The 23,415-nt window shown below is 64.3% G+C and overlaps 5 protein-coding genes across 8 annotated transcripts; 2 read left to right on the forward strand and 3 right to left on the reverse strand.

Annotated features, from left to right (window-relative positions):
* The first annotated feature begins 80 nt into the window (after nt 1–80).
* On the forward strand, nt 81–1,350 carry BTBD18 (BTB domain containing 18). The gene is made up of 2 exons (XM_039706595.1): nt 81–366; nt 499–1,350. Exons 1-2 carry the CDS (start codon nt 111–113, stop codon nt 1,317–1,319), a joined length of 1,077 nt encoding a protein of 358 aa, XP_039562529.1. The 5' UTR covers nt 81–110; the 3' UTR covers nt 1,320–1,350.
* Nucleotides 1,351–1,402: 52 nt separating this feature from the next.
* SELENOH (selenoprotein H) lies at nt 1,403–2,681 on the reverse strand. Of its 3 annotated transcripts, none has more exons than XM_039706602.1 (5): nt 2,562–2,681; nt 2,047–2,261; nt 1,834–1,979; nt 1,650–1,763; nt 1,403–1,576 (listed from the first exon to the last, which is right to left on the reverse strand). In XM_039706602.1, exons 2-4 carry the CDS (start codon nt 2,196–2,198, stop codon nt 1,663–1,665), a joined length of 399 nt encoding a protein of 132 aa, XP_039562536.1. In that variant the 5' UTR covers nt 2,199–2,261; nt 2,562–2,681; the 3' UTR covers nt 1,403–1,576; nt 1,650–1,662. The 3 variants fall into 3 exon arrangements, with proteins under 3 accessions (XP_039562536.1, XP_039562533.1, XP_039562534.1); XM_039706599.1 differs by having other exon boundaries at nt 2,047–2,291; nt 2,562–2,628; XM_039706600.1 differs by having other exon boundaries at nt 2,047–2,288; nt 2,562–2,599.
* Nucleotides 2,682–2,761: 80 nt separating this feature from the next.
* On the reverse strand, nt 2,762–4,815 carry TMX2 (thioredoxin related transmembrane protein 2). Its single transcript, XM_039706596.1, has 8 exons — nt 4,621–4,815; nt 4,254–4,314; nt 4,002–4,115; nt 3,798–3,874; nt 3,618–3,724; nt 3,465–3,530; nt 3,237–3,366; nt 2,762–3,142 (listed from the first exon to the last, which is right to left on the reverse strand). Exons 1-8 carry the CDS (start codon nt 4,807–4,809, stop codon nt 3,005–3,007), a joined length of 882 nt encoding a protein of 293 aa, XP_039562530.1. The 5' UTR covers nt 4,810–4,815; the 3' UTR covers nt 2,762–3,004.
* A 102-nt stretch (nt 4,816–4,917) lies between these two features.
* On the forward strand, nt 4,918–7,079 carry MED19 (mediator complex subunit 19). 2 transcript variants are annotated; one of them, XM_039706598.1, is made up of 5 exons: nt 4,918–5,193; nt 5,478–5,734; nt 5,808–5,904; nt 5,985–6,079; nt 6,190–7,079. In XM_039706598.1, exons 1-5 carry the CDS (start codon nt 5,037–5,039, stop codon nt 6,250–6,252), a joined length of 669 nt encoding a protein of 222 aa, XP_039562532.1. In that variant the 5' UTR covers nt 4,918–5,036; the 3' UTR covers nt 6,253–7,079. The 2 variants fall into 2 exon arrangements, with proteins under 2 accessions (XP_039562532.1, XP_039562531.1); XM_039706597.1 differs by lacking the exon at nt 4,918–5,193 and having other exon boundaries at nt 5,213–5,734.
* On the reverse strand, nt 6,813–21,333 carry ZDHHC5 (zinc finger DHHC-type palmitoyltransferase 5). The gene is made up of 12 exons (XM_039706594.1): nt 21,214–21,333; nt 17,831–19,103; nt 12,420–12,541; nt 11,913–12,070; nt 11,655–11,827; nt 11,454–11,556; nt 10,981–11,072; nt 10,767–10,899; nt 10,231–10,354; nt 9,377–9,489; nt 8,356–9,236; nt 6,813–8,051 (listed from the first exon to the last, which is right to left on the reverse strand). Exons 2-12 carry the CDS (start codon nt 17,932–17,934, stop codon nt 7,886–7,888), a joined length of 2,169 nt encoding a protein of 722 aa, XP_039562528.1. The 5' UTR covers nt 17,935–19,103; nt 21,214–21,333; the 3' UTR covers nt 6,813–7,885.
* Nucleotides 21,334–23,415: the final 2,082 nt, after the last annotated feature.

Genomic DNA, 23,415 nt, shown 5'->3' on the forward strand with positions numbered 1-23,415 from the left:
GCCCGCGGGGGCGCCCCCTGGCGGACGCGCGGAGGCCGGGGCGGCGGGGCCGGGAACGGGTCCGGGGGACACCGGGACAGCGCGGGGACAGCGCGGGCTGTCCGCACCGCATGGGCACGCGGGGTCTGCGGACATCGCCACACGCCAGCCCCAAACCACTAGGACAGCCCGAGGAGGGCAGGCAGGCCGCGAGTCCCCAGCAGGACGCTCGGTGTGTGTGTCCCTGCAGCACGGCCATGGGCTCTCCCACAGCCAGCCCGCAGCTGCTGTACCGCAGCACCCGCCTGCTGCGCACGGCCTTCCAGCACCTCCACCAGCAGCAGCAGCGAGCCGACGTCTTCTGCGATGTGGTCCTGTGGGCTGAAGGTGAGCGGGCAGCATCGCCGAGGCAGAACCGGCGCGCCTGGGCAGCTGCAGCAGGGTCTCTGCACCCCCCTAGGAAAGAGTGTCGTGAGCAGGAGGGGCTGCAGGGCAGTAACAGCCACCGTTGCTTTGCAGGCGAGTCAGTGGTGGCCCACTGCAGTGTTCTCTCCGTCTGCAGCCCCTTCTTCATGGAGCAGCTGGGCCGGGAGCTGCCCCCCCAGGGTCGCAGGGTGGTGCTGGAGCTGGCGGGGCTGAAGATCGGGGTGCTGCGCAAGCTGGTGCGCTTCTTCTACACTGCCGAGCTGGAGGTCACGCAGGAGGAGGTGCACGAGGTGCTGGCAGCCGCCCGCCGCCTCCGTGTCACCGAGCTCGAGTCACTGCAGCTCTGGGGAGGACGCCTGGTGAGACTGGGACCCCAGCGGCAGCTCGACCGCTCCTGCCTGCATTCCGCTCAGGAAGCCTCCCCCGTGGTGGCAGCTGACACGGCTGAGCCTAGCAGTGCCAGCTCCGGGGTGTCCCCGCAGAGGCAGGCACGCTCTCCGGGGCACACACACCCCAGCCCCATCGGGCGGATGAGGCTGCGGAAGGTGGAGCGCTGGGGGTGCTGGGAGGTGGTGCGGGACGTGCAGCCCCCCCCTGTCCCTCCACCGGTACCGGTGGGGGATGTGGGGGTGACACAAGCACAGCCCCCCCAGGATGAGGATGCACGGGAGCAGGTGGGCAAGTGCTCCCCAGCCCAGCAGCCCCCCGGTGCAAACGGGATGCAGCAGCAGGGGGACTCCCCTGTGTCCCCGCAGGGCTGCCAGCAGGCAGCACCCCCAGGGACCCCGGGAAGTGACACCAAGGAAGAGGAGGTGGATGTGGGGACTGGGGAGCTGTTCCTGCCCCCTGGCACAGTCTGCCTCTGGCCCAGCCCTTCATCTGAGTCAGAAGAGGAGGTGGATGTCCTGACCTAGGGGGGGCTGGCTCTGCCTCTCCCCCCACCAGTGCCTGCACCCCTTGGGCTGCGTGTCCTTGGAATAAAGGGCTGGAGCTGTGCTGTGGAGTACTGAACTTTATTGGAGATTGGGGGGACAACGGGGTGTGCAGGGAGCCAGGGGTCTGGCAGTGGCAGAGCTGCAGCATCGGGGACGGGACTGGGGCTGGCAGGTGCCCCCCACTTGGTCTCGCCTCTTCATGGATGCTCATGCCACCTGCACTGGTCCTGGCTCGGCTGTGGAGAGAGGGAAGTCAGTTCCTGCTGGTCCCATCCCATCCCATCCCATCCCGGTCCCATCCCCGCTCACCTGGCCAACGCCTCTATGCCAAGCTGCTCTTCAGGGCTTCCACCACGGTCTCCGGCTGGGGAAACTTCAGCTTGCGGGGGGGCCCCTTCCCGATACCGCTCCACAGCTCCACGGCTGCAGAGATGAGGGCGATTATGGGATCGGGCTGCCGGGGAGCCCCCGCCGCCCCCAGCCCAGCACTTACTGCTGCCGTCCTCCTTCACCAGGGACACCTCGAAGCTGTTCCTGCGCGGTGGCCGCGGGTTGATGTCCACGGGGAGGTGCGCCATGGCCCCGCGCAGGGCCGCGCTCACCGCCGCCGCGTTGCGCCCGAACACGCGTCAGCTCTTGCTGCGGGGACACGGCGGTCAGCGAGCCGGGGGCACCCGGGGGGCTCGCACCACCCTCCGCTGCTCACCAGTGCTCGATGACCACGCGGGGGCCCGTGTCCCCGGGGCCGCCCTCGTCTTCGGCCTGGGCCCGCGCCCGCTTCTGCGGGGCTCCCGCTGTCTCCGGTGCCTCGGCCGCCGCCGGCTGCCGGGCCCCGCGCTTCCTCCCGCGGGGAGCCATCCTGGGAGAGCCGAGGCGGTGGAGCCTACGCCGGAGCAGGAACGGGGCTCCGGGAATGCCGCTCTGGGGTGAGAAGGGGTCTCAGGTACCCTGCTGTGAAAGGTGGGTCCATGCGGGGACACTGCTGTGGGAGAGGGCCAGGAAGGGCCAGTCCCCGGCGATGCGCCGTGGGGGGAAGCGAGGGGCCCGCGGGGACCCTGCAGCGGAGGGCGGGAAGCGGCTCCGCGGGGACCCTGCAGCGGAGGGCGGGAAGCGGCTCCGCGGGGATCCCTCAGCGGTGTGCGGCTGGGGAGGGTAGGGGAGCGGGGCCCTGGGCAAGGGAGGGGACAGAGCGGGCTCTGCCGCGGCCGCGCCGCCTCCTACCTGCCGCTGGCCGCGTGCCGGGAGCGCGCGCCGCCGGGGCAGCGGGGCCGGAAGGGGCGGCGCCGGGAAGGGCCCCGGAGCCCCCCGGTGGGCTCCGGTTCCGCCCGCGCCGCCCCAGCCAATCAGAGCGCGCGCTGCGCAGGAGCCCCGCCCCCGTGCGCGGCGCGGGACCGGGGACACGGACACGGACACGGACACGGGACACAGGCACGGCACGGCACGGACCGTTTATTGTCAGCGATGGATGAGAGCGAGCGTTAACCGAGGCGGGGCCCCCCCTGCCGCCCTGCCCGCACGGGGCCGGGGGGCACCGCTGCTTTCCCGGGGCTCAGCCGGGACAAGTCCCCACGGAGGGCGGCTCCGGGCGGGGCTGGGCAGGCCCGCGGGGCCGCTGCCACCAGGCGGATGGTGACATAGTGATGGGCGACGGGACAGGGCAGCTTCTACTTGTCCTTCTTGGTCTCCTGAGGCGCAGCCGCCGGCACGGCTGGGGGCTCCTCAGGCCCCTCCTCCCGCGGCTTGGACTGCTTCTTGGCCTTCTGGTAGAGCTCGTTGAGGTTGAACTCCCGGATCACGTTCTCCTGTGGCCAAGAGGTAGCATCAACCCCTCCTGCTCCCCCCTTGCTCCCAGGCACAGGCTGGGCAGGGAACAGAGGGCTGGAGTGTCCCACGCACCTCAGAGAAGGTCCAGGACACAGCCCGGCCCTTCTTGTCGATCTGCGGTCGCCGCATGATCTCTGTCCCACCCTGGAAGAGGATGAGGGTGGGCAGCTGCTTGGTGAGAGGCGAGGTGCTGACCTTGTACCTGTGTGAGGACGAGCCAGCAGTGACCCTCGGGCGGCCTGAGGGTCACAGGGACCACCCCAGAGTGAGCCCTGCTTGCCCAGGCTGCCTTCCCCACACCTGGTGCTGACGTCCGTGTAGCGGCCAACATCCACCTTCCCAAACTGGAGTCCTGAGCAGTTGTACCTGGGCAGGATGGGGACACGAGGCTGTGGGGGACGCGGGGGACCACAGGCCCCACTACCCACCAAGATTCCAGTGGGTGCCACTCACTTGAGAGAGAGGTCGGCGAAGATGGGGGCAAAGGACTGGCACTCACTGGACCAGTTGGCAAAGAACTCCACAATCCACGTCACCCTCTTGTCCCTCTCCAGCTCCTCCTGCCACAGGGCATGGGCTTAGAGGGGGGTGGGCAGAGCCCCCCAAAAGCCCCGGGGCTGGGGAGGTACTCACATCGATGGTCTTGTCACTGAAGTACTTGATGTACTCAGGGCCCATGTAAAGGGGCGGCTTGCAGGTCATCAGGAACACTGGAATGACAGCACCCTGAGCCCCCAGGAGGGCCGGGCCGGGCCTGGGACAGAGCCCCTCCAGCCCAGAGCAGCCAGGGGGAGCCAGGACAAGGCGGATCTGGGGCAGGGGGACGTGCAGGCTCACCTATGCAGAGCGTGAGGTAGAGCAGCCCCATGCGGATGTCGAGGCGGAAGAACAGGATGGCGTTGGCCACTTTGCTGAACATGAAGATATTCCCGATGTGCTGCTCCACGGTGACTGCGGTGTGGAGACAGGAGTAAGGGACGGGGCCGGATGCCCCCAGAAGGCTGGGGGTAACTTCAGGGAGGACTGGATCTGGTCCTAAAGACACCACCCCATAAAGCAGCCCCAGCCCCCCAGGTGCCCCTGACTCACTGGAGCGCCGGTTCTTCATCATGACAATGGCGCTGAGGAACATGAGGATCTCCACCTCCCTCTGGCACAGAGAAGGGACAGCATGAGCTGGAAGTGCCCAGGACACCTTGGAGCCATGCCTGGCCTGGCACAGGGACCTGTGGCCATGCCAGGCCCTACTGGCCCCAAGGCACTGCCAGAGCCCAGAGCCGCCATCCCTCCCCGGGGAGAGCAGCGAGCACAGGGGCTGCCGGGCACCTCCTCCCTCAGCCGGGGGGGGCGCTGTGACAGCAGGAGGGGAGCCAAGCCAGGGCCGGGGGTGAGGGACAGGCCCGGGGACAGCCCAGGGATGCGGGGACAGTCGCGGGGACAGGCCGCACCGCCTCACCCAGTCAAAGTCACACGGGTTGCCATCCTCCCGCTGCGAGGGCAGCCCACGGCAGAGCGGCGGGACCTTGCGCACGAGCAGGAAGGCGGCGGCCAGCAGCGCGGAGAGCGGGTAGTAGGGCTGGGCGAGCCATCGGCAGAGCCCGGGCAGCCCCCAGAGCAGCGCCAGCAGCGGCGCCACCACCGCCATCTTCCCTCCGCCCCGCTCACTGCCGGGGGCGGGGCCAACCCGCGCCGACCAATGGCGAGCCGCGAGGCGGCCGCTCCCTGCCCGCGCGGGCCAATGAGAGGAGAGAGAGAAGCGGCCAATCAGAAGGCTGGGACGAGTCTCCCATAGCAACGGGAGGCAGGACGGTGCAGGGGCGGCGCTCGGCCAATGGCGGGGCGGGGCGGCCCCGCGCGGGGCACGCCGGGAATATGGAGAACTTCTCGGCGCTGTTCGGCGCGGCGGAGCCGCCGCCCGCCGCCGCCGCCGCGCTCGGATCCGCTGCCTCGGCCGCCGCGCCGCCACCGGGAGAGGACGCGGCCCGCAAGGCCGCCGCCGGCCCCTTTTACCTGCTGCGGGAGCTGCCAGGTACGGGCGGGCCGCGGGGCGGGGCGGGTGCGGCGCTCAGCCAATCAGCGCGGCGGAACGCGGTCGAGAGGGGAACTGACGGCGGCAGGAGCCAATGAGGCTGTGGGGGCGGGGTCTCGGAACGCGCGGTCCGGTGGGAAGCGGGCGGCGGGGGGGTCCCCGGGGCCGGGATCCCGGTGCTCGGGGGCTGCACGGCGTCCCGGAGCCTCGGCTCGGCCGGGGAGAGGGGCATGGCGCGTCCTGGGGGCGTTCCCCCCTGCCCAACTCCTCCCGCGGCCGCACAGGCACTACGGAGCTGACGGGCAGCACCAACCTGATCACACACTATAACCTGGAGCACGCCTACAACAAGTTCTGCGGGAAGAAGGTGAAGGAGAAGCTCAGCAACTTCCTCCCCGACCTGCCCGGCATGATCGACCTGCCCGGCTCCCACGACAGCAGCAGCCTGCGCTCGCTCATCGAGAAGCCGCCCATCTGCGGCAGCTCCTTCACCCCGCTCACGGGGGCCATGCTGACCGGCTTCCGCCTGCACGCCGGCCCGGTGAGCCCCGGGGCCCGCAGCCGGGGGGGTGGGAGGAGCCCGGCGTGGCCTGACCAGCCCCTTTTGTCCACAGCTGCCCGAGCAGTGCCGGCTGATGCACATCCAGCCGCCTAAGAAGAAGAACAAGCACAAGCACAAGCAGAGCCGCACGCAGGACCCCGTCCCCCCAGGTAAGGGTGCCACAGCCGCCCCCCTGCTCCCCTTCAGCACCGGCAGAGCATCGGCTCAGCCGGCCCTTCTGCTCCTCCAGAAACCCCCTCGGACTCCGACCACAAGAAGAAAAAGAAGAAAAAAGAGGAGGATCCAGAGCGGAAGAGGAAGAAGAAAGAGAAGAAGAAAAAGAAGGTGAGTGGCAAGGCGGGGGTCCTGTGCCAGCCCCTCCAAGGGGCTCTGTGAGTGGCCATCCCTAAGGGACTGCTGCCCAGCAGCTCTCACAGTCTGTCCTTCCTCCACAGAACCGGCACAGCCCGGAGCACCCGGGGGTGGGCAGCTCCCAGGCCAGCAGCAGCTTACGGTGAGGCCATGCCGGTGACGCCCTGGGGAGCCCCGGCCCATGGGAACAGCCCCGGCTCACCCCAGGGACACTGGGGCTGGCCTGACCCCCTGGCTAAGAGGACACCCCTGCAGCCCCCCAGGAGCAGGGGCACGGACTCCGTGGGTGCTGACCTCGGGCTTTTGTACCTGAAGAACCTGGAGCATCAAAGCCTCTTTTTTAGTCACCTTTTAAAGTCTGCTCTGAGGAGGGGCTGGTGGCCGTGGCTGCTGTGACCCTCAGCTGCCAACCAGGGTGTCCCTGGAGCGTGCAGGGTGCCCTCCTTTGGATCCCAAACCTCACCAGCACCCACAACACCTTCCCTGGAGCCTCTTTTCCCATGCCTGGAAAATCCTTACCTTCCGTGGGAGCAGAGTTTGCCTCACGTTGGAGCCTCCCCAAAAGTGGGCCAGGCTCAGCTCTTACCAGACTCCCTTCTCTCTCTCCCTCGGGATGGGGGGGAAGGCTGAGACCCTGAGGATCAGGAGCCCTGGAGGGGCTGCTCCTTCCCTGGACACCAAACAAAGCACACGCACGGCCCCGGGGTGGCTCATTAAATATCCTTTTATTCCTTGTTTTTAAAATGGCTGATAATAATAAAAAACCCTGGCGTGGCTGTGCGGGGCCACGGGAGCTATTGCCGTAGAGAAAGAGTCCGGTAGTGCCGGCAGGGCTTTGGGGACAGGGAGCACGGGGCTCCTTGGCTGCGGGTTTTTTTTGGCATGTGATGAGAAAATATTGCTTTCCGGGGATGCACCTGCCTCTCCCCCGAGCGAGCGGAAATAAAAACACCCCTGCGACAGCGAGAAACCTCCTCGGAATCATTAACAGAAATAAAAAAAGGCAACGAAACCAACAACCCCCCGACCACAGCCCCCGGGGAAAGGGAACAAAGAGCAAAAACTGCGCGGGGGGGACGCTGGGGCCTTTGTGCCAGCTCGGGCTGGGGGTCTAGGGGTGCTGCCCCCACCCCGGGCCCCCCAAGGGGGCTGGAGGCTGCGGACACCACGGATCAGGGAGGGGAGTGTCCGAGGATGGGTGCCTGGCACCCCGTGGCTCCCTTCAGGGAGGGAACAGTGGCACTCTGCACCTACCACAACTCCTTCCATGGGTGCAGGAGGCAGCCCCACGTCCCTCCTTTGGGGACAGGGACAAGGTGGGGGGGCCCAGGCCCTGAGCAGGGTAGTTTCTTCCTCTCTCTGGGTAAGATATATAATTTCTGCTTCTTTTTTTTTTTAATATTTATATTTATATATATAGATATTTATATATACACACACCTGGTAACTCGGAAAGAGAAAAAAAATAGAATCCGTAACAATAATAATAAAAAAAAGTATTCTGGTTTAAAAACAATCCGTTCCTACCACGCCAGGCGAGCGGGTGATTGCACAAGGCCCACAAGTGGCTGGCGCAGCCGAGGCGGTGCCGGGGCTGCGGCCCCCCCTCCCCGAGCCCTCCCCGAGCCCCCCGCGGGTGTGTGCAGCCCCCGTGGCCCGGGGGGCAGAGGGAGGAGCAGGGGGGACCCGCCCGGCTCTCCCGGGAGTCCACAAGTGTCTGGGCACGGCGGGTCCCTGGGGGCCGCCGGGGAGGAGGGGAGGGGGCGGCGGCTCTGCCCCTCATACCGAGATCTCGTAGGTGGTGCCCCCCACACCCGAGACCTTCTTGACGCCTCCGCGGGTGGGGCTGCTGAGGGGCACGGGCCCCGAGCCCGCTGGGGCCGAGCCCAGGCTCTTGGGCTGCCCGTTGGACTTGCTGTAGGCTGTTCTCATCTGCACCTCGTCCCTGCGGGAAGGAAGCACGGACATGGGGTCAGGAGGGGGAACAGGCTGCTGGCACCCAGCACTGCCACAGCCCTGCCCACCCCGGGGACCACCAGCACCCACTCCAGATTCAGAGGGGCCCGTGGGGTGACCGAGGATGTGAGGGGGGCACCAGCTCTGTTCTGGGAAGAGCACGAAGATTTCTCTTGCTCTTCCCAGCATCTCTCTCCAGGGAGGGGTGTTCTGCTGCCCCAGGGGCTTGCAGGGACTCTGGGCAAGGGTCCCCCCACAGGCCACAGACATCCCTGTGCCATCCCAGTACTCACTTTGGTGCCAGTAAGGGCTGCAAGGCCACCTCCTCGGTCTCGGTGCCGCCGGCCTGAGAGGCTGCTTTTTGGCTGCTGTAAGACACGGATTTGCCCAGGTGGGGGGCGGCGGGCTGGTCGGGGGAGCCCAGCGAGCGCACCCGCAGCGCCGGCGGGGGCTCGGGCTTGCCGAAGCGGGGCAGGGCCGGGCGGGTGAGCGGGTTCTTGCCCAGGGGCGAGCGCTTCGAATCGTCCGAGGAGGAGCTGGTGCGGGGGGCGTTGCTGGAGCCCGGCGTTGACTGGATGCCCGAATCCGCCAGCCCCGCGTCCTCCTCCCGGCCCGGGGCCGGCGGCTGCTGCAGCAGCTTCTCCCGCTCCTGGATGGAGGCCACGATGTGGCGGGAGAGATTGTCATAGCGCACGGGCGAGGGCTCGCGCGGCGCCGCGTGCTTGGGGGAGGCGGCGCTGGCGAAGCGGCCGTGCAGGTCGGTCTCTCGCTGCTGGGCGATGCGGGCCGACAGGAAGGGCGAGGTGTAGCCCACCGGCGGCTCGGGCTCCGGGCCCGCCTGCACCGACTCGAAGTCGGGGCTGTCGGAGGGCGTGAGCAGGCTGTCGTACGAGAGGCTGCCGTTGCGCGTCTGGTTCACCAGGCTCTTGTAGGAGGTGGAGGTGGTGCCCTCGGAGCGGATGGACTGCAGGTGGCCCGTCTCAAAGCCCGTGCCCTGGGCCGACTTGAGGCTGGAGGAGCGGGAGCCGCTGGAGAGAGGGTCAAAGTGGAAGCTCTTGCCGAAGGTGGGCGAGCGGAAGCTCTCGGGTTCCAGGCTCGGCTCCGAGCGGTAGCTGGGCTTGTGGCCGCTGTCACAGATGGAGTTGGGCTCCTTCAGGCTGTTCACTCGGCTCAGCTGAGGGGCAGAGGGGCAGCAGTTACCCACAGAATGACCATGGGGCCCCTGTGCAGCTCCCAATGCCCTAAACAGTTCCCACACCAGGAATGGGGTGACATCCCCTCGGGGATGGTCCCCTGCACTGGGCTGAGCCTTACCTTGGCGCTGGTGGAGTGGGGCAGGGCTGCCGAGCTGCTGCTGCTGCTGTAACCGGGCCGGTACTTGTACATGGTGGGAGTCGGGGGGCTGTCCTTGCCTAGCAGGCTGCTGTCTGCGCCGGGAGAGAGGAGCACGCTCAGGGCGGCTGCGGGCATGGAACGCGCCGAGCCCCGCCCTCCCTGCCTCAGAACCGACTCCGAGCCTGGCACAGACAGACCAGCGACAGGGACGGGCTGCAGGGGAGGTGCACCGGGGTGGGACAGACAGACCGGGAGGAAGGGTTGTGCCCACAGCCACGCGTGTGGGGCTGGCACTTCCGTGCCCCTGCGGCAGCCCCGGCTGGGTGACACCCCAGGGGTGCACGGCACGGGGGTGTCAGGGAGCTCAATGGGAAGCACACACACCACAGCCCTCAGCGGGCAGCAGGGCTGGGCAGCAGACCCCAGGCAGGGCCGGGAGAGCTGTGGGGTCTCCAGCTGCTGCAGAAAGCAGCTGCCACAGGCTCTGCCCATCACATCCCACCTCTGGCCAGGCCCACATGGAGCCGGCCACAGACGCTCTGTGCCGCTGAGCCAGGCCCGCCACCACTTCGCCTCCTCCGTCCTGGCAGTGTGGCAGCTGCAAGGCACAGCTCCTGGTGGCTCCAGACAGCGCCACGCTGGCTCGGCCTCCAGCAGGGCAGAGCTGACTGTGAGCATCCCCTGCAGGCTTCTCCAAGGGCAAGGGGCCACATACACCAGCCCAGGAATGCCGATGTGCTCCAGGTCTGCCCTACGGCCCTGGCTCCTGGCCTGCCTGGTGCAGCCCTGGGCTCCCCTCCCAGCGGCTGCCAGGGCCCTGGTGCCCTCCTTACCCTCAGTGGTGGCCAGGGTTAAGTGTGTCCTCAGGCCCGTGTAGCGGCTGAGGTCGGGCTTAGGTGGGGGTGGTGGCTCGGCGTCAGCAGACTGGCTCTCGGTCACCTCCAGGCTCCCTTTGGACTGCAGAGACAAAGCGCAGGCAGGGTCAGGAGGGGCCAAGGCCTCAGGCCCCTCGGGCTGGCAGGGCACAGACCGTGGCACTGGGGGCTCCCGCTGCCTCCCAGGCCATCCAAAAGAACAGGGGGCAGTGCGTGCCCCGCGTGGGTGCCGGAAGTGCCGAGGAGGGGGAACCTGCAGAGGGCGGGGAAGGATGGGAGCAGTAAGGGCAATGGAGGGGGCAAAGCCTCATGTGGTCACTGCCACATGGGAGGGGGACAGTTTCCATCCCACGGGGACATAGAACAAGACAACACGGATTGGGACAGGGAATGTGACCAGGCTCACTCGGTTCTCTACTCACGGATGCAGGCTTGCACCCCTGGGCTCCGTGGAGGGCCCCAGCGCAGGCAGCGCTGGTCCCCACCTTCCTCACCTTCGTCCTTTTCAGCTCTGTCTGGATACCATTGTCCATGATCTTGACAGTGATCTGACCGTCCGACACCTCGGGCCGCAGGAACGGGGGTCTCACCAGCACTGTCTGCTCGGCCTTCGGGCGCCCGAGGTACCTGGGGAAGGGCAGGGAGGAAGGTCATGGCCTGGAGCCCGGGATGGAGCAGTTTTTCCAGGGATGCAGAGGCCAGGCTCACCTGGGTGCCGGGGAGCTGCAGAGGACCCTGCTGACGTTCTTACAGCAACCGTTGGTGAAGGGGTTGACGCCCCCGCGGAACTTGCCCGTCACCTGTGGGACAAAGAAGTGTCACAGCCAGCCCCGCCAGCTCCCTCAGGACACCCCCTCAGCACCAGGACAGAGGTACTCCGAAATCCAGCTCTTTTTCCTAGTGCCTGTTTCAGTGCTCAGACACCCTTGAGGGGGTTGGGTCTCCTCAATTTCACCTCCTGTGCCCCAGAAGTGCCCACGTGGCTCCTGGCTCCATCTTCTCACTGCACCCCCATGGATGCAGCTGCCCCCTCAGTCACCCTGTGCTCTACCTCCCCAGCTCAGGGGCCTCCCCAGCTTTAATCCAGCCCATCCACACCCATCCTCTCCTGGGAAACCCCAGAATGTATCCATAGGTGGCCTGGCTAGGCTGGCAGTCCCCCCACAATCCCTCGGACGTACCTGTTCGTTGGTAGTGCGGCCCCTGGCCACGAGCACCACATGGAAGCCTGTCAGGCCAGCGACGGGAATGAAGAAGAGCCCAGCCACGCACATCACCACCATCCTGCCACAGGCAGCTAAGGAGCAGCCACAGCCCCGCTCGGCACCGCGCCGCCCCAGACCCCCCCACGCCCTGCCCACTCCCGGTGCCCAGGAGGATACGTGACGGCCATGCGGACACCGGAGAGCTCCTCCACCTGGTACAGGACGTAGAGCAGCCCGAAGCCGAAGACGCCCATGATGTGCGTGGTGAGCGACAGCAGGAAGAGGAAGAAGTAGCGGTAGTTGCGCCGCCCGATGCAGTTGTTGACCCAGGGGCAGTGGTGGTCGAACTCCTGCCGGGGATGGGGCTCGGTGAGGGGGTGCTCGGGGGGCTCCCTGCCCCGGGGGGGGCTGGAGGAGGCCCCGGCAGCTCCTCACCTCCACGCAGTTGTCGCAGACGCTGCAGTGGGAGCAGCGCGGCGGGCGGTAGAAGCGGCAGGTCGCGCACCACTTCATGCGCACCTGGATGCCCTTGATCTCCACCGTCTTGTACAGCGGGGCCCGGAAATCGTCCTCTTTGTCCTCGTCCTCCTCAGCTGATGGGGACACCCCGGCATGGCGTCAGGGCCCAGCTATGACGGGCTTCTGCCTGCCCGAGCTGAAGGCTCCCAGCATCACCTTCCTGTCACCTGGCACAGGGACAGCCAGGGACCCCCAAACACAGGCTGGGGGGCTCTCCCAGGCCCTGCTCCAGAATCCTGACACTGCCTGAGCCTCAGGGACCCAGCCTGGGATGCTGAACCCAGAGTTGCCATCCCTGTAGCGCCTGATCCCACTGGGCAGGTTGAGGAAGGCTCCTTGTCAGCCTTTTGGGACCCAGAAATCCCCTTTACCTCAAAGGAAGGATGCAAGGACGCAGCTCTTCCTGGCCAGAGTCAGACTCACCTCGTGGGAATATGCCTGGGTCCATGAAGGTGGCCATGCTGAAGTTGGCCAGCACGAAGAGGAAGACGACGGCATTGTAGGCGGGGATGATGGGGGACACGTAGAGACTGAGCCCCGGGCACCTGCGGGCACAGAAGCCGTGAGACCCTGGGACCCTCACTTGTGTCGCTCTCATCATCTCCCAGCAGCGCATCCCACACCCACACTGCAGCCACTTCTGCAGCACAGCCTGACCCCGGCCTGGGGAGCACCTGGGGACCACACTGGGATGTGCTCCAGGCATCCTTCAGGGAGCAAAATTCCCCTTTGGGATCCCACTGGAGGGTCTCACAGAGCTGTGGTGCTGGGAACAGGGAAAACCAGGCCAATGGCAGGGGGGGCACCCAGGGGACCTGCCAGAAAGCAGGATGTCATCCTCCCTGTGCCCCATCCAACTGCTCAGGGGCAGAGGGGACCCTGTGAGGGACATGAAACCAGCACCAGCTCCGGTGCCTCCAGAGCCACTCATGCTCCTCACATCCCAGGGACAGCTCCAGCAGGACATGGGGACCCCAGCCAGCACCCAGCTCCTCCAAAAAGGAGCGCAGTGAGGGAATCACCCTGCTCCCTCCTGCCCCAGCGGGCGGGCTCAGGAGAGCGGGCTTCCCCCTTGCAGGCGCCAGCGTAATTCCCTAATCTGCTTTGCTGCTGGGATTTAATCCCACAGATCTAGGGCAGCATCTGTCCCTCTCTTCCCCCCACTGGGCTAAGTGCCGATGGATTTAGGTGGCCAGGGCAGAGTGGGGCTGGGCGGGCAGGGTGACATATGGTGCCAGCGCCGTAATCCCCACAGGTTGGGGTGAAGGGGCAGGCGCTGGCCCCGTCCCCTCCTCCACCACCACCCACAGAGACAGGTCCCATCACCGGGCAAGGCAGCCCTGTCCTTGTCACAGCAGTTCCTAGAGCCATGCCAAAACTCCAGCTGGTGCGGGGCCCTGTCCCAGTTCAGGGCCCTGAGGAGGGCAGGGGGGCACCCCCGGGAGAGGAGCAGCAGCTGTGCCAGGGGGAACTGCCCCAGCAGGGCAGGAGAAGTGGGCACACCCTTCCAGCACACGCCTGGCAGCACACAGGGTGAGGCGGGCAGGGCGCTCCCAGCACCGGGCACCGCTCCGTGCCCCAGGGAGGGTGGGAATCATCAGTGGGACCTGCTCTCACAGGCCAAGGCTGAGGCTGTCCCCATTCCAGGCACAGGGATGAGAGAGCACGAGGGCAGACTTTTGGTTGCTGGTCATTCCTGGCAAGGAGGACAGCACGGCCAAGCCATCCAGCACACTCCTCTTCTTCTTCCTCCTCCTCCTCTCTGGCTCCCCCAGGCCCCACACACCACACCAAGCTTCTCCTGCAGACCACCTTCCCCAAAGCCTCCTCCCTCTCGTTCCTGAAGATCTGCCCTGCTGGGCACCCTGGGCGCTGCCTCCCTGCTCCATATCAGGCCAGCATCTCCCGGGATGGCATCTCCCGGGATGGCATCTTGGCATCTCCTGGCCCAGCCCCCGAGCTCTGCCCCGGGTTGGGGAGCGGCTCCTCCAGCGGCACCACCGGCCATGCCGGCCCTGCCGCCTCTGCTGGAAGCCAGCCAGGGGATTCTCTGCAGCTGGGACGGGCTGGAGAGGAGGAGTCCTCTCCAATCTGTGCCCCAAAACCCTTGGAGATCAGTAATGCAGGCACAGGACCTACATGACAGTGCCAGGCCACAACCCGAGCAAGGGACAAATCACGGAGTCATGGAATCACAGAGTTGTTCAGGTTGGAAAAAACCTCCAAAATCACCATTAAAACTGCTTCCCCAGCACTGTCAGGGCCACCACTGAATCATGTCCCCAAGTGCCACAGCCACATGGTTTTTGGTGACTCCATCACTGCCCTGGGCTGAACAACCCTTTCCATGAGGAAATTTTCCCTAACATCCAAACGAAACCTCTCCTGGCACCACCTGAGGCCGCTTCCCCTTGTCCCATCACTTGTTCCTTGGAAGAAGAGCCCAACCTCACCTGGCCACACCCTCCTCTCAGGGGGTTGTAGAGAGTGAGGACACAGGAGAACCAAGGACCCCATGTCCCTGAGCTGAACTCCTACTCCACCTGAGAGAAGCCTCCTGGCTCTGCTCTCTGCTGGACAGAGGGCCAGGGGGCTCCGAGGAGCCCTCAAAGCAGGAAACGCCCTTCCAGAAACCCTTGGAAGGAGCTCCTCTTTCCAGGAAGGGAAATCCCAGCCCAAACCTTTGCTTGAAAGAGATGGAGGGGAGCCAGGAAGACCCATGCCCGGGCAGTCATCCCACACAGGGAGCAGCCAACAGCGCGGCTGAGCCAAGCACAGGGCCTGGATCCTGAGACAGAGCCCAGGGAGGCAGGGAAGGATCCAGCTGTCTTGGAAAGCTCTGGGACACACAGAGAGGGAACGACCAGGGGAAAGGAACATCTCTGTGCTGTCCCAGCAGCCAGCCCTTCCTGGAGGGACACACAGCTCCCGGGGCAGGACAGTGCCCAGCACCCAGGTCCCTGGGCTCAGACACACTGACAAGACCCCCTGGGTGGGATTCATGGGCCAGGATAAGCACAATACCCTCCCTAGGGAACACCAGGACCTGCTGCCTTCCTGGCCCCCTCACACGCAGGGACCCTGTGCCATGGGAATCCCCACAGTGCCAGGCCACCCGGTGGCACCATGCTGGTGACCCCAAAACCAGGGAGTCACCTCCTGGGACCATCCCCACCCGCTGGAGGGATCAGCGTCCTCTGCAGGGAGCAAAGGTGCTGCCCATCCCTGAGGGAACCTCCTTATCAGGAGAGTGATGTGTTCCTGCCTTTTGCTCTCCTGAACAGAGAGTGTGGGGCTGCAGGCCCTGCCTCGAGCCCAGGGCACACAGGGCAGGAGCAGCAGGAGCAGGGAGGCTCCTCAGCACCACCAGCCACGCAGGTCCCGCAGCACCCGTCGGGTTTCCCCTCAGGATCGGGATGCAACACGCTCATGGCCAGAGGAGCTGCTGGGACTTGTCCCTGGCAGCACATGAGAGGACCTGGGGAACCTGGGGCACCATGAGTCACAGCGGGATGAGACGGGCTTTTTGCTACCAGTCACGCCCGGAGAGGCCTGTCCCTCCCTGCTGGCGTCCCTTCCCCAGCCCCTCAGCCCCTGCAGTCCCTCAGGCACAGCCTCCCTGCCTGCTCCCCGGGCTCTGACCCCGGGCTCTCCAAAGGCCTGGCCACAAACACAATCCCTGCTCACCCTCACACAAGTTTGGATCTGATTGGGAGCGGGCATGACACTGTGTCCCAGTGGCACTGCCAGCACCAGGGAGGGGACAGGGAACCTGAGAGCCAACTGCACAGAAGCTGGGACCAGCCAGTGGGGAGATGCCGGAATGGACAAATGGACCCCAAGGGGCAATTTCCATCCTAAATCAGCACCTGTCTGAGCCCAGCAAGCCTGGGACCCCCACTCATCCCAGGGGGAAGAAGGAACATCCCCTGTCCTGCTGCCCCTCCCTCCAGGGCAACCAGCCTCATTTCCATGGCCACGTGCTCAGCAGCAGCTCCTAATTAAATTAATCAATTAAAGAGAGTTCTTGGCCCAGAGACACAAATCCTGGATGGACCAAAACACATCCAGTGGATAGCCTGGAAGCAGCACAACTAGAGCCTTAAGAGCCATGCAGACCCCTGGCTGCTCCCTGTTTTGGGGAGGTCTCCCAGAGCCCATCCTCACAGCTTCCATTGCACTTCCCAAAGAACCAGCCTTAGGCTGGATGCTGACAGGGGCAAGGGGGTCAGCAGCTGACCAGGCAGGGAAGGGGTCCCCAGGACCAGGCAGGAGGCAAACCTCGAGCCCCATGTCGCTGCCAACCCGCTCCAGCACCAGGCAGACGCTGTCCCAAAGGACCCATCCCGCGGGGAGCAGCGCGGCTCCCTCACGCCGTGCCCGGGCTTTAATGGGATCTTCTGGAGTGGGATAAACAACACCGCTGACCTGCAATTACAGCGACCTGCCCAGGTGCTCCTGCCCTGGCCAAACCTGCTCCACGGCGCCGGCTCCGGCGCTGCCTCTCACCGCCCGCTGATAAGCGGCTGCTCCCGGCACTGCTGGCACCCAGCGCTGGGATGGGCTCGGGGTCCAGCTGTCCAGCAGCCACTGTGCCAAAACACAGCCAGCCTGTCCCTTAAGGTCACACACGGGGTGGCACACACAGCTTCCAGGGCACCGCCTGTCCCTCTGCTGCTCCTTCATCCCCTGGCACAGGAGCAAGAGTCAGCGACTTCCACAGGCATCTGGCAGCCTGGAGCAGCCAAACCCCGAGCCTGGGAGCCTGGTGACCGCTCGGTGTCCCAGCAGGGGACAGCCACACGCTGCTGAGTGACACCGCCAGCTGCACTGGGCGCTGGACGGGGCGAACCAACCCCGCTCCCCCCTTTGGTTGTCAGGATCCCCCGTCCCTGCCCAGCGGCTGCCAAAGCCACAATGACCTTCCCAGCACCAATGGCTCCTTCCCAGGGAGTGGCAGCAGCCGTGGCACCTGTCCCTTTGGCCTCCCGCAGCTCCAGCTGACTCCTGTGGCCCCAGCAACAGGGAGTGGGAGAGGCTTCCTGAAGCAGAGGGTGCAGGTCCTTCCCACACCCTGCCAGGACCCCAAACACGTCCCTGCTGAGACCCCATGGATGCCCTGCAGGATGTGGCAGCCATTCCAGCTGCCATGCTCTGGCTTTCCCGCCTGGCACACTGTGCCATGGTGCCAACCCAGCTGAACCACTCTCTGCCAGGCTTCCTCAGCACCTTAGAGGTTCTGCTCCCCAGCCTGTCACCCCCCTGAGCACGTCACCGAGGCACGTGTCACCAGGCAGGGAAGAGCAAGAGCCCAGGGATGTCACCACACTTCTCTAGCACCCAGCACCATTTCCCAGCCCGGTGGGCCCCCCAAGGCCCCAGTGACCTGCTGGCCATTTCCCTCTCCAGGGACATGGAACCCTCGCTGCCCCAGGGCAGGGGACAGAACACAGCGAGCGATCCGCACAGGGGTCAGAGTCCTCCTCCCTGAACTTTCCTTTGTGGCTCACAAATCGATTACGAAACTAAAAATAACAGGTGTCCTGCCCCAGCCCACCAATCCACCTCGCCTGGCTCCAAAGGAGAAAGTGATCCATGCGTTTTCCACCCACAGGTCACAAACCAGTTCCCAACCCAGCTGACCTGGAGGAGCAGTGCCTCACCAGGACTGCCAGCACGCAGCTTCCCCTGGGAAAACTCATGGAGTGAAATGGCTCCCGCTGTGGCTGCAGCACCCAGAGCACAATATCCCCCTTCCCTCTGGGAGGAAATCCCAGCTCCTGTCCCCTGTCCTCGCTGGCCCTCCCCACTCTGGCCCAGCAGCTGGGACTCACGTGAAGGCGAAGAAGAGGGTGGTGGCTCCCACTAGGAAGATGGCAGCGGCGGAGACCGGGACGTACTTGCTGGGTTTGAATCTCTTTCCAGAGGCTGCTGGCATGTTGGAGCTGTGGTGGGGGGTCCGCCCCGCAGCATAGCCCAGGCCCCAGGGGACTCAGAGCAGGATGAGAAGGGGAGGGGGACAGGGGCTGACCCCTACCCTGCCCCCACGCCTGCTCCTGGGGTGAGCTCCGACCGGGGCGGACAGTCCGGAGAAGGGTCTGGAGCAGGAGGCCCAGGAGAGGAGCCCACGCTAAGCTCTGCCCTGTGAGAGCTCGCGGGCACAGGGAAGGAGGGTTAAAAACATTAAAAATTCACAACAGAGAAGGGAACTTGGGTTCAGGACAACCGTTGGAGTGGGAATGCTGAGAGCCCTTCCAAGCCTCAGTCCAGGCAGCAGCCCACAGGGAGCAGGACTCCCAGAGGCAGGCTCTGAAGGGAGGGAATTCCCCAGGCTCGGGCAGGGTCCTTCCCACCCAGCCAGCACCCCGAGAAGAGCACAGGATCAGCAAACTGCTTGCAAAAAAGCCACTCCGGGAGCCTCAGGACAGCCACTTCTCCTTTTTAATCCGCCTCTGCTGTGCTGCTGCCCCCGGGGTGCTGCACAGGAGGAGGGGGTGGTCTCCAAGCAATCCCAGCTTCCTCACGGAGCTGCCTCCTCCTCCTCCCCTCGCTGGAGGGGTCACAGAAACACTCTCCCTGATTTCACCGGGATCTGGGGCTGGCTGGCGGTGGCTGTTTAATTTTATTTATTTCTCTCTTGTCTGTTAAAGCCGAGGAACAGCTGGTGCAAGGTTGAGCTGTAAATCCTTTTTTTCGAGGGGGGCGGAGGGGAAGGTCTGGCGGATTGTGGGTTTTCCTACTTGCTCCTTTCTCCTGATCCCCCAGGCCCTTCCATGGGCTCAGTATCCACTTGGCGGTTGGGGAGCAACAGGAATTTCATTAAATCTTCTCTGCAGCAACCATTTCCCAGCAGGTGAACGGGAAGGGGGTGTTCAGGGAGTGCCTTTACAACCCCAGCAGACACCAAAGGCTGGAAGTGGTGCTGAGCAGCTCTGTCTCACCCATGGCCCGGGCGGTGCAGGGAGAAACCTCAGTTTGTTCCAAACAGTTCCATTTTTCCCTTCCCTTTCCTTGGCTAAAATCCTTCTTCATTCATCCATCCATCCGTCTTTTAAAAAAAACTACATAAAACCATTAAAACTCGAGGTCTGGTGTGCCACAGCTCACCTGGAAAAAAACAGCAACAGAAATTAGCATGGCAAGAAAAGGGATGGAGCCGGCTGTCATTAGCCACAGCAGCCTGGCCACGGCGTCTCCCGTCCCAGCCCAGGGGCACTGGCTGCTGCAGGAACTCCAAGCCACCCCCTCTACCACCCTGAGCCTTGGAAGGACTGGAGGGACACCAGGAATTCCTTCCTGCAGCTCCGGCTCAAATCCCAGCACCAGTGAGTGCTGGCTCCCTGAGGGGCAGGGGCTGGGCAGAGACTCCAGGACTTAACACAAGGGTGGAGACCACAGGAGGAAAAAACATCCAGGAATCTCACCCCCTTCCCTGGAGGGCAGGAGACAGGGGGGCCCACGGAAAACATCAATCCTATGATTGTAAGTGGCCTTTGCAGCTCTGGATTCATCAGGAACTGCAGCGCCAGCACAAGGAAGAGTGGATTTGAAATGACAGAGCTCAGGGCTGGATGGGATATTGGGAAGAAATTCTTCCCTGTGAGGGTGGTGAGGCCCTGGCACAGATTGCCCAGAGGAGCTGTGGATGCCACATTCCTGGAAGTGTCCAAGGCCAGGCTGGATGAGGATTGGAGCAAACTGGGATAGTGGAAGGTGTCCCTGCCCTGCCCCAAGCCCGTCATCCATCATATCCCACCAGTTCCTGCTGCTACAGCCATCACTCCTCACCTTGTCACCGTCTGTCACCCACCCTCCTCTTGCTGCCTCCATGGCACTGCAGGTCCAAGCGCAGCCTGCAGCTCACTCCTTTCTCCCTTCCAGCTTTCTCTGCCTCCCCAATTTCTCCTTCGGGGTGGGCAGGGAACTCTCTAGCGCTGACTAAACACGAGTGAAGGTTTGGAGAGCTGTGGCACCCAATTAAAGGCAGCTTTAATGACAAGGATGTGTTACCACCAAGTGGGCTCAGCCCCAGCTCGCGGCCACTCCGCCTGACTCACCCAGGAACAGCTCCTGCCACTCGGCCTCTGCAGGACCAAAGCTCAACTTCCCACCCCAAGGTTTCCCTGCCCTTGGGAGTGAGAGGGAACGTGGGGCCAATGCTCTGCCCGGCAGGGAATGTGCAGGTTTCACCTGGCAGCAGCTCCTGAGTGGGGCCAATTGAACAGTAACACCAGGGAAAGTTGTTTTCCATAGCAAGAACGGAGTTCCCTGGAGAGCAGCAGTTTCCCAGCCCTGCTCTGCCTGTTCGGGGAAGAGCCCAACACCCCACAGAGCCGAGCCCAACAGCAATTCCAGGGATGGGCTATCGGAAGTGCAGGCCTGATTGCTTTAGCAGGAGCAATCTGCTCCCAGAGCAGCCTTTGAACGCTCCGCCATGGAGGCACGGCCACACCTCGGGTTCAAACAGACGCTGCCAGGCAGAAGGAGCTGTTCCCTGATAATTCCTCCTCCGGAGATCCCCACCCTGCCCTCGCAGGGCGCCACGGGCATGCGCCTGGTGGCCCTGCTCTGCCCCAGCCCTCCCAGCCCGAGATCCAGCAGCTCCAGCCCTTGCACAGGCTCCCTGCAGAGCTGTGCGTGCCAGAGCCAGCTCCCCGTGGAATCAGCTCCCCATGGGACAGGCTCATGAGCAGGGGGAGAGCCCCAGTGCTGTCAGAAGTGACGCCCCAGCGAGAAGCGATGCAAATGTATCCCTGCTCCAGCTGCCTGTGCCCGGAATAACTCCACAACTCATCAAACAGGAGGCTGCTGAGCCCATCCCGGCTCCCAGAGCCACTACACTGCTCCCGGGAATGCTTTCCTGATCCCCCTGGCGTGCTGAGACCCCGCAGGACCCCCAGCCCTGCTGCAGAGCCTGGAGAAAAAGCTGTGAAAGTGTGGGATCTCTGCTCTGCAGTCCTTAAGGGGTGCAGGAGAAACACAAGGAAAATCCACCCCAAATTCCCACAGATTACACTAATTCAGGTCCCAATTCTCCCAAACACACATATTCTTTTCCAGCCCTCCCCTTTCCCAGCCCTACAACCTGCCCACCCCTATCAGCCGACCCTTCCTTTCCCTCCACCTTTGTCCCAAATCCTCTGCCTCTCTGGCTACCGTCCCTATCCATAAAGTCCACGCACAGACTTCCCTGCTCCAAAGAACTCATCTTGCTTACCTGTGGCCTACACGGGCTCTGCTCTTGCCTCCCATTCCTTTCTGCTCTTGCCTCCCATTCCTTTCCCTCTGCCAATTCCAGCCCAGCAACTCCTCCTCTCCTGCTGCTCCTCCAGACCTGCCCTGCTCCTTCCTCCCCCAGCGCCTGTGTCACTGCTCACTCCCCCTTCCCTCTCCCTCAGAAATTCCACCTGGTTTTCCCATCCCAGCACCTCCTTTTTGGAGCGCTTTCCCAGTTCCGCTCTGCTCAGCCACCTCTGGAGCAGCCATCTCCACTCTCCAGGGCCTCCCTCCACTCATACAGGGGAGCTGCTCCTGTTTCCTTCACCTCCATTTCTGGGGATTTCTTTTAATTCCAAATTCCCTCCCTTGGGGTATGTGCAAGCACGACTGCTGCCACCTTCCATTTCTCTGAGCCTGCATCTCCTTTTCTTGGTTCAAGGTCCTGTAAAGCCGCACTGATTTCCTCCCTTTACTCCCTCCCAGCCCTGTGCTGCTCCTTCTCTGCTTCCCACCCTGCAAAAGGAGAGGATTTGAACAACTCTGCTCATTTGCTCCAGCTCCTCTCCAGCCTTCCCACACGTAGCCAGGTGCTCCATACCTTGTCCCTTCTGGGGCAGGAGGTGCTCCCCACCTCTACCGAGATGGGGACACGTGTCCCCAACTCCCAACATTCCCTCCTCTCTCACTTCAGCTCCTCACTCTGCTCCTGCTGGGAAGGAGGAAATGCCCCTTGGCATCAGCCCCACGGATCCTGCCAGCCCTGGGATGCACGGCACAGGCAGGACAGAGCTCCCTCCCGGTTACCTGCCGGGATGCGCAGCTCCCGGTGGAGCTGCCCCGATCCAGCCGAGTTCCCATGGCGCAGGGCAAACACACAAACAATTCCTTCCACGTGAGGCAACTCCCAGGCAGGGCAGATCCCGGCGGCACCGAGACGGGATGTGCTTCACCTGTTCCCACTTTGTTTTGACCAGCTGCAGCCCGGAGTTGCACAGAGCCATTCCAGAGCTCGCTGCCCAGCACCGAGCGTGAGGGGCATCCAGGGAACAAGGAACCCCCTCCTCCCTCTGCTCACCCTGTTCTTGCACAAACAGCTAACACTTCACACTCCAAAATCCATCAGAGAAAGTGCAAATGTTCACAAACCTGGCACTGTGGCCGGAGCACTGCCAGCGTGAGATCCCCACTGGTCACAGGGCAGTTTGGGGACACCTCCCTGCTCTTAATTCCAAAGGAGGATGCACAGCAACGTATATTTGGCTGCTCCTCAGCTCCAGGTGCAGCCTGCACACCTGCCTTTCTCCCAGGTGGATGTACAGAAGGATCAACAGAGAACATGGAGAAATATTCCAGTGCAGACAGCCAGAAGGCTGGAGTCACTCCACGCTGATCTCCTGCCCAGGGCTTACACCGCTCCCATCCTCCTGCTGCAGCCCATCCCGCTGCTTGACACGGGATTAGCCCCATTTTATGGCCAAAGCAGGAGCAACAATGCCTCATCCATGGAGGCCGCGTCCCAACGGGCCCCACAGCGAGCAAGGACAGCGCCAGCCTCTTGTCACTGTGCTAGGAGACACCGGGCACAGCGACAGGTGGGAATGTCCCCAGACAGGCCCCTCACAGGGGAGTTCAAGGTCTCCCCTCGGTCCCACCCAACCACCACCCCCTCCATTCCCAGATGGGCTCCTGGCCTCGGAACCAGCGGGAATAAACGCCTGCTAAAGCTGCACCTGGGCCCGGCCGAGGGACAGTGCAAACTGGATTAAGCTCGGAAAAGGCTCCAAGGCAGCTCTGGCTTTGATCGAGACAAGGCTCTGGTTTTACACGCCCCAAAAAGCCCGAGCAGCCCGGGTGCAGAGAATCCCTGAAGCCCCGTGCCGGGGCGGGAGCCGGCAGATCCGGGGGAACGGCTTCCCAGAGCCACGGGCAGCAGCGGGGCAGCCGATCCCCTCCCGAATGGGCGCGCGGAGGGGGTGGAACCCCGGGCACGGCTCAGGCGGTCGGGAATCCGGGAATTCCGAGGCGAGGCACCCGTCCCGGTGCCCCCACGGCCGGGAGCAGGGACGGTGCCGTGGGAGAGGCCGTGCTGTAAACACGGCCCCCCTGGGCCGGGCACAGGCCGAGCTCCGGGGCCCCACGGCAGCGCGGCGGCGGCTCCCGGGGCACCGGGGCCGGGCCGGGCGCGGGGCAGCGCACGAGA

The sequence above is a fragment of the Passer montanus genome, unplaced genomic scaffold, assembly GCF_014805655.1.
Source record: "Passer montanus isolate IOZ18808 unplaced genomic scaffold, ASM1480565v1 scaffold195, whole genome shotgun sequence".
In the NCBI taxonomy this organism is placed as follows: domain Eukaryota; kingdom Metazoa; phylum Chordata; class Aves; order Passeriformes; family Passeridae; genus Passer; species Passer montanus.

Coding starts and splice junctions, on each gene's coding strand:
- BTBD18 (XM_039706595.1), top strand. CDS start 111: ATGGGCACGCGGGGTCTGCGGACATCGCCACACGCCAGCCCCAAACCA. Junction 367..498: donor TGTGGTCCTGTGGGCTGAAG/GTGAGCGGGCAG, acceptor GTTGCTTTGCAG/GCGAGTCAGTGGTGGCCCAC.
- TMX2 (XM_039706596.1), bottom strand. CDS start 4,809: ATGGCGGTGGTGGCGCCGCTGCTGGCGCTGCTCTGGGGGCTGCCCGGG. Junction 4,116..4,253: donor GATGAAGAACCGGCGCTCCA/GTGAGTCAGGGG, acceptor TCCACACCGCAG/TCACCGTGGAGCAGCACATC. Junction 3,531..3,617: donor TTCGCCGACCTCTCTCTCAA/GTGAGTGGCACC, acceptor CATCCTGCCCAG/GTACAACTGCTCAGGACTCC.
- MED19 (XM_039706597.1), top strand. CDS start 5,288: ATGAGGCTGTGGGGGCGGGGTCTCGGAACGCGCGGTCCGGTGGGAAGC. Junction 5,735..5,807: donor TCCGCCTGCACGCCGGCCCG/GTGAGCCCCGGG, acceptor TTTTGTCCACAG/CTGCCCGAGCAGTGCCGGCT. Junction 6,080..6,189: donor AAGAGAAGAAGAAAAAGAAG/GTGAGTGGCAAG, acceptor CTTCCTCCACAG/AACCGGCACAGCCCGGAGCA.
- ZDHHC5 (XM_039706594.1), bottom strand. CDS start 17,934: ATGCCAGCAGCCTCTGGAAAGAGATTCAAACCCAGCAAGTACGTCCCG. Junction 12,071..12,419: donor CCCAGGCATATTCCCACGAG/GTGAGTCTGACT, acceptor TGTCCCCATCAG/CTGAGGAGGACGAGGACAAA. Junction 9,237..9,376: donor CCCACTCCACCAGCGCCAAG/GTAAGGCTCAGC, acceptor TCTGCCCCTCAG/CTGAGCCGAGTGAACAGCCT.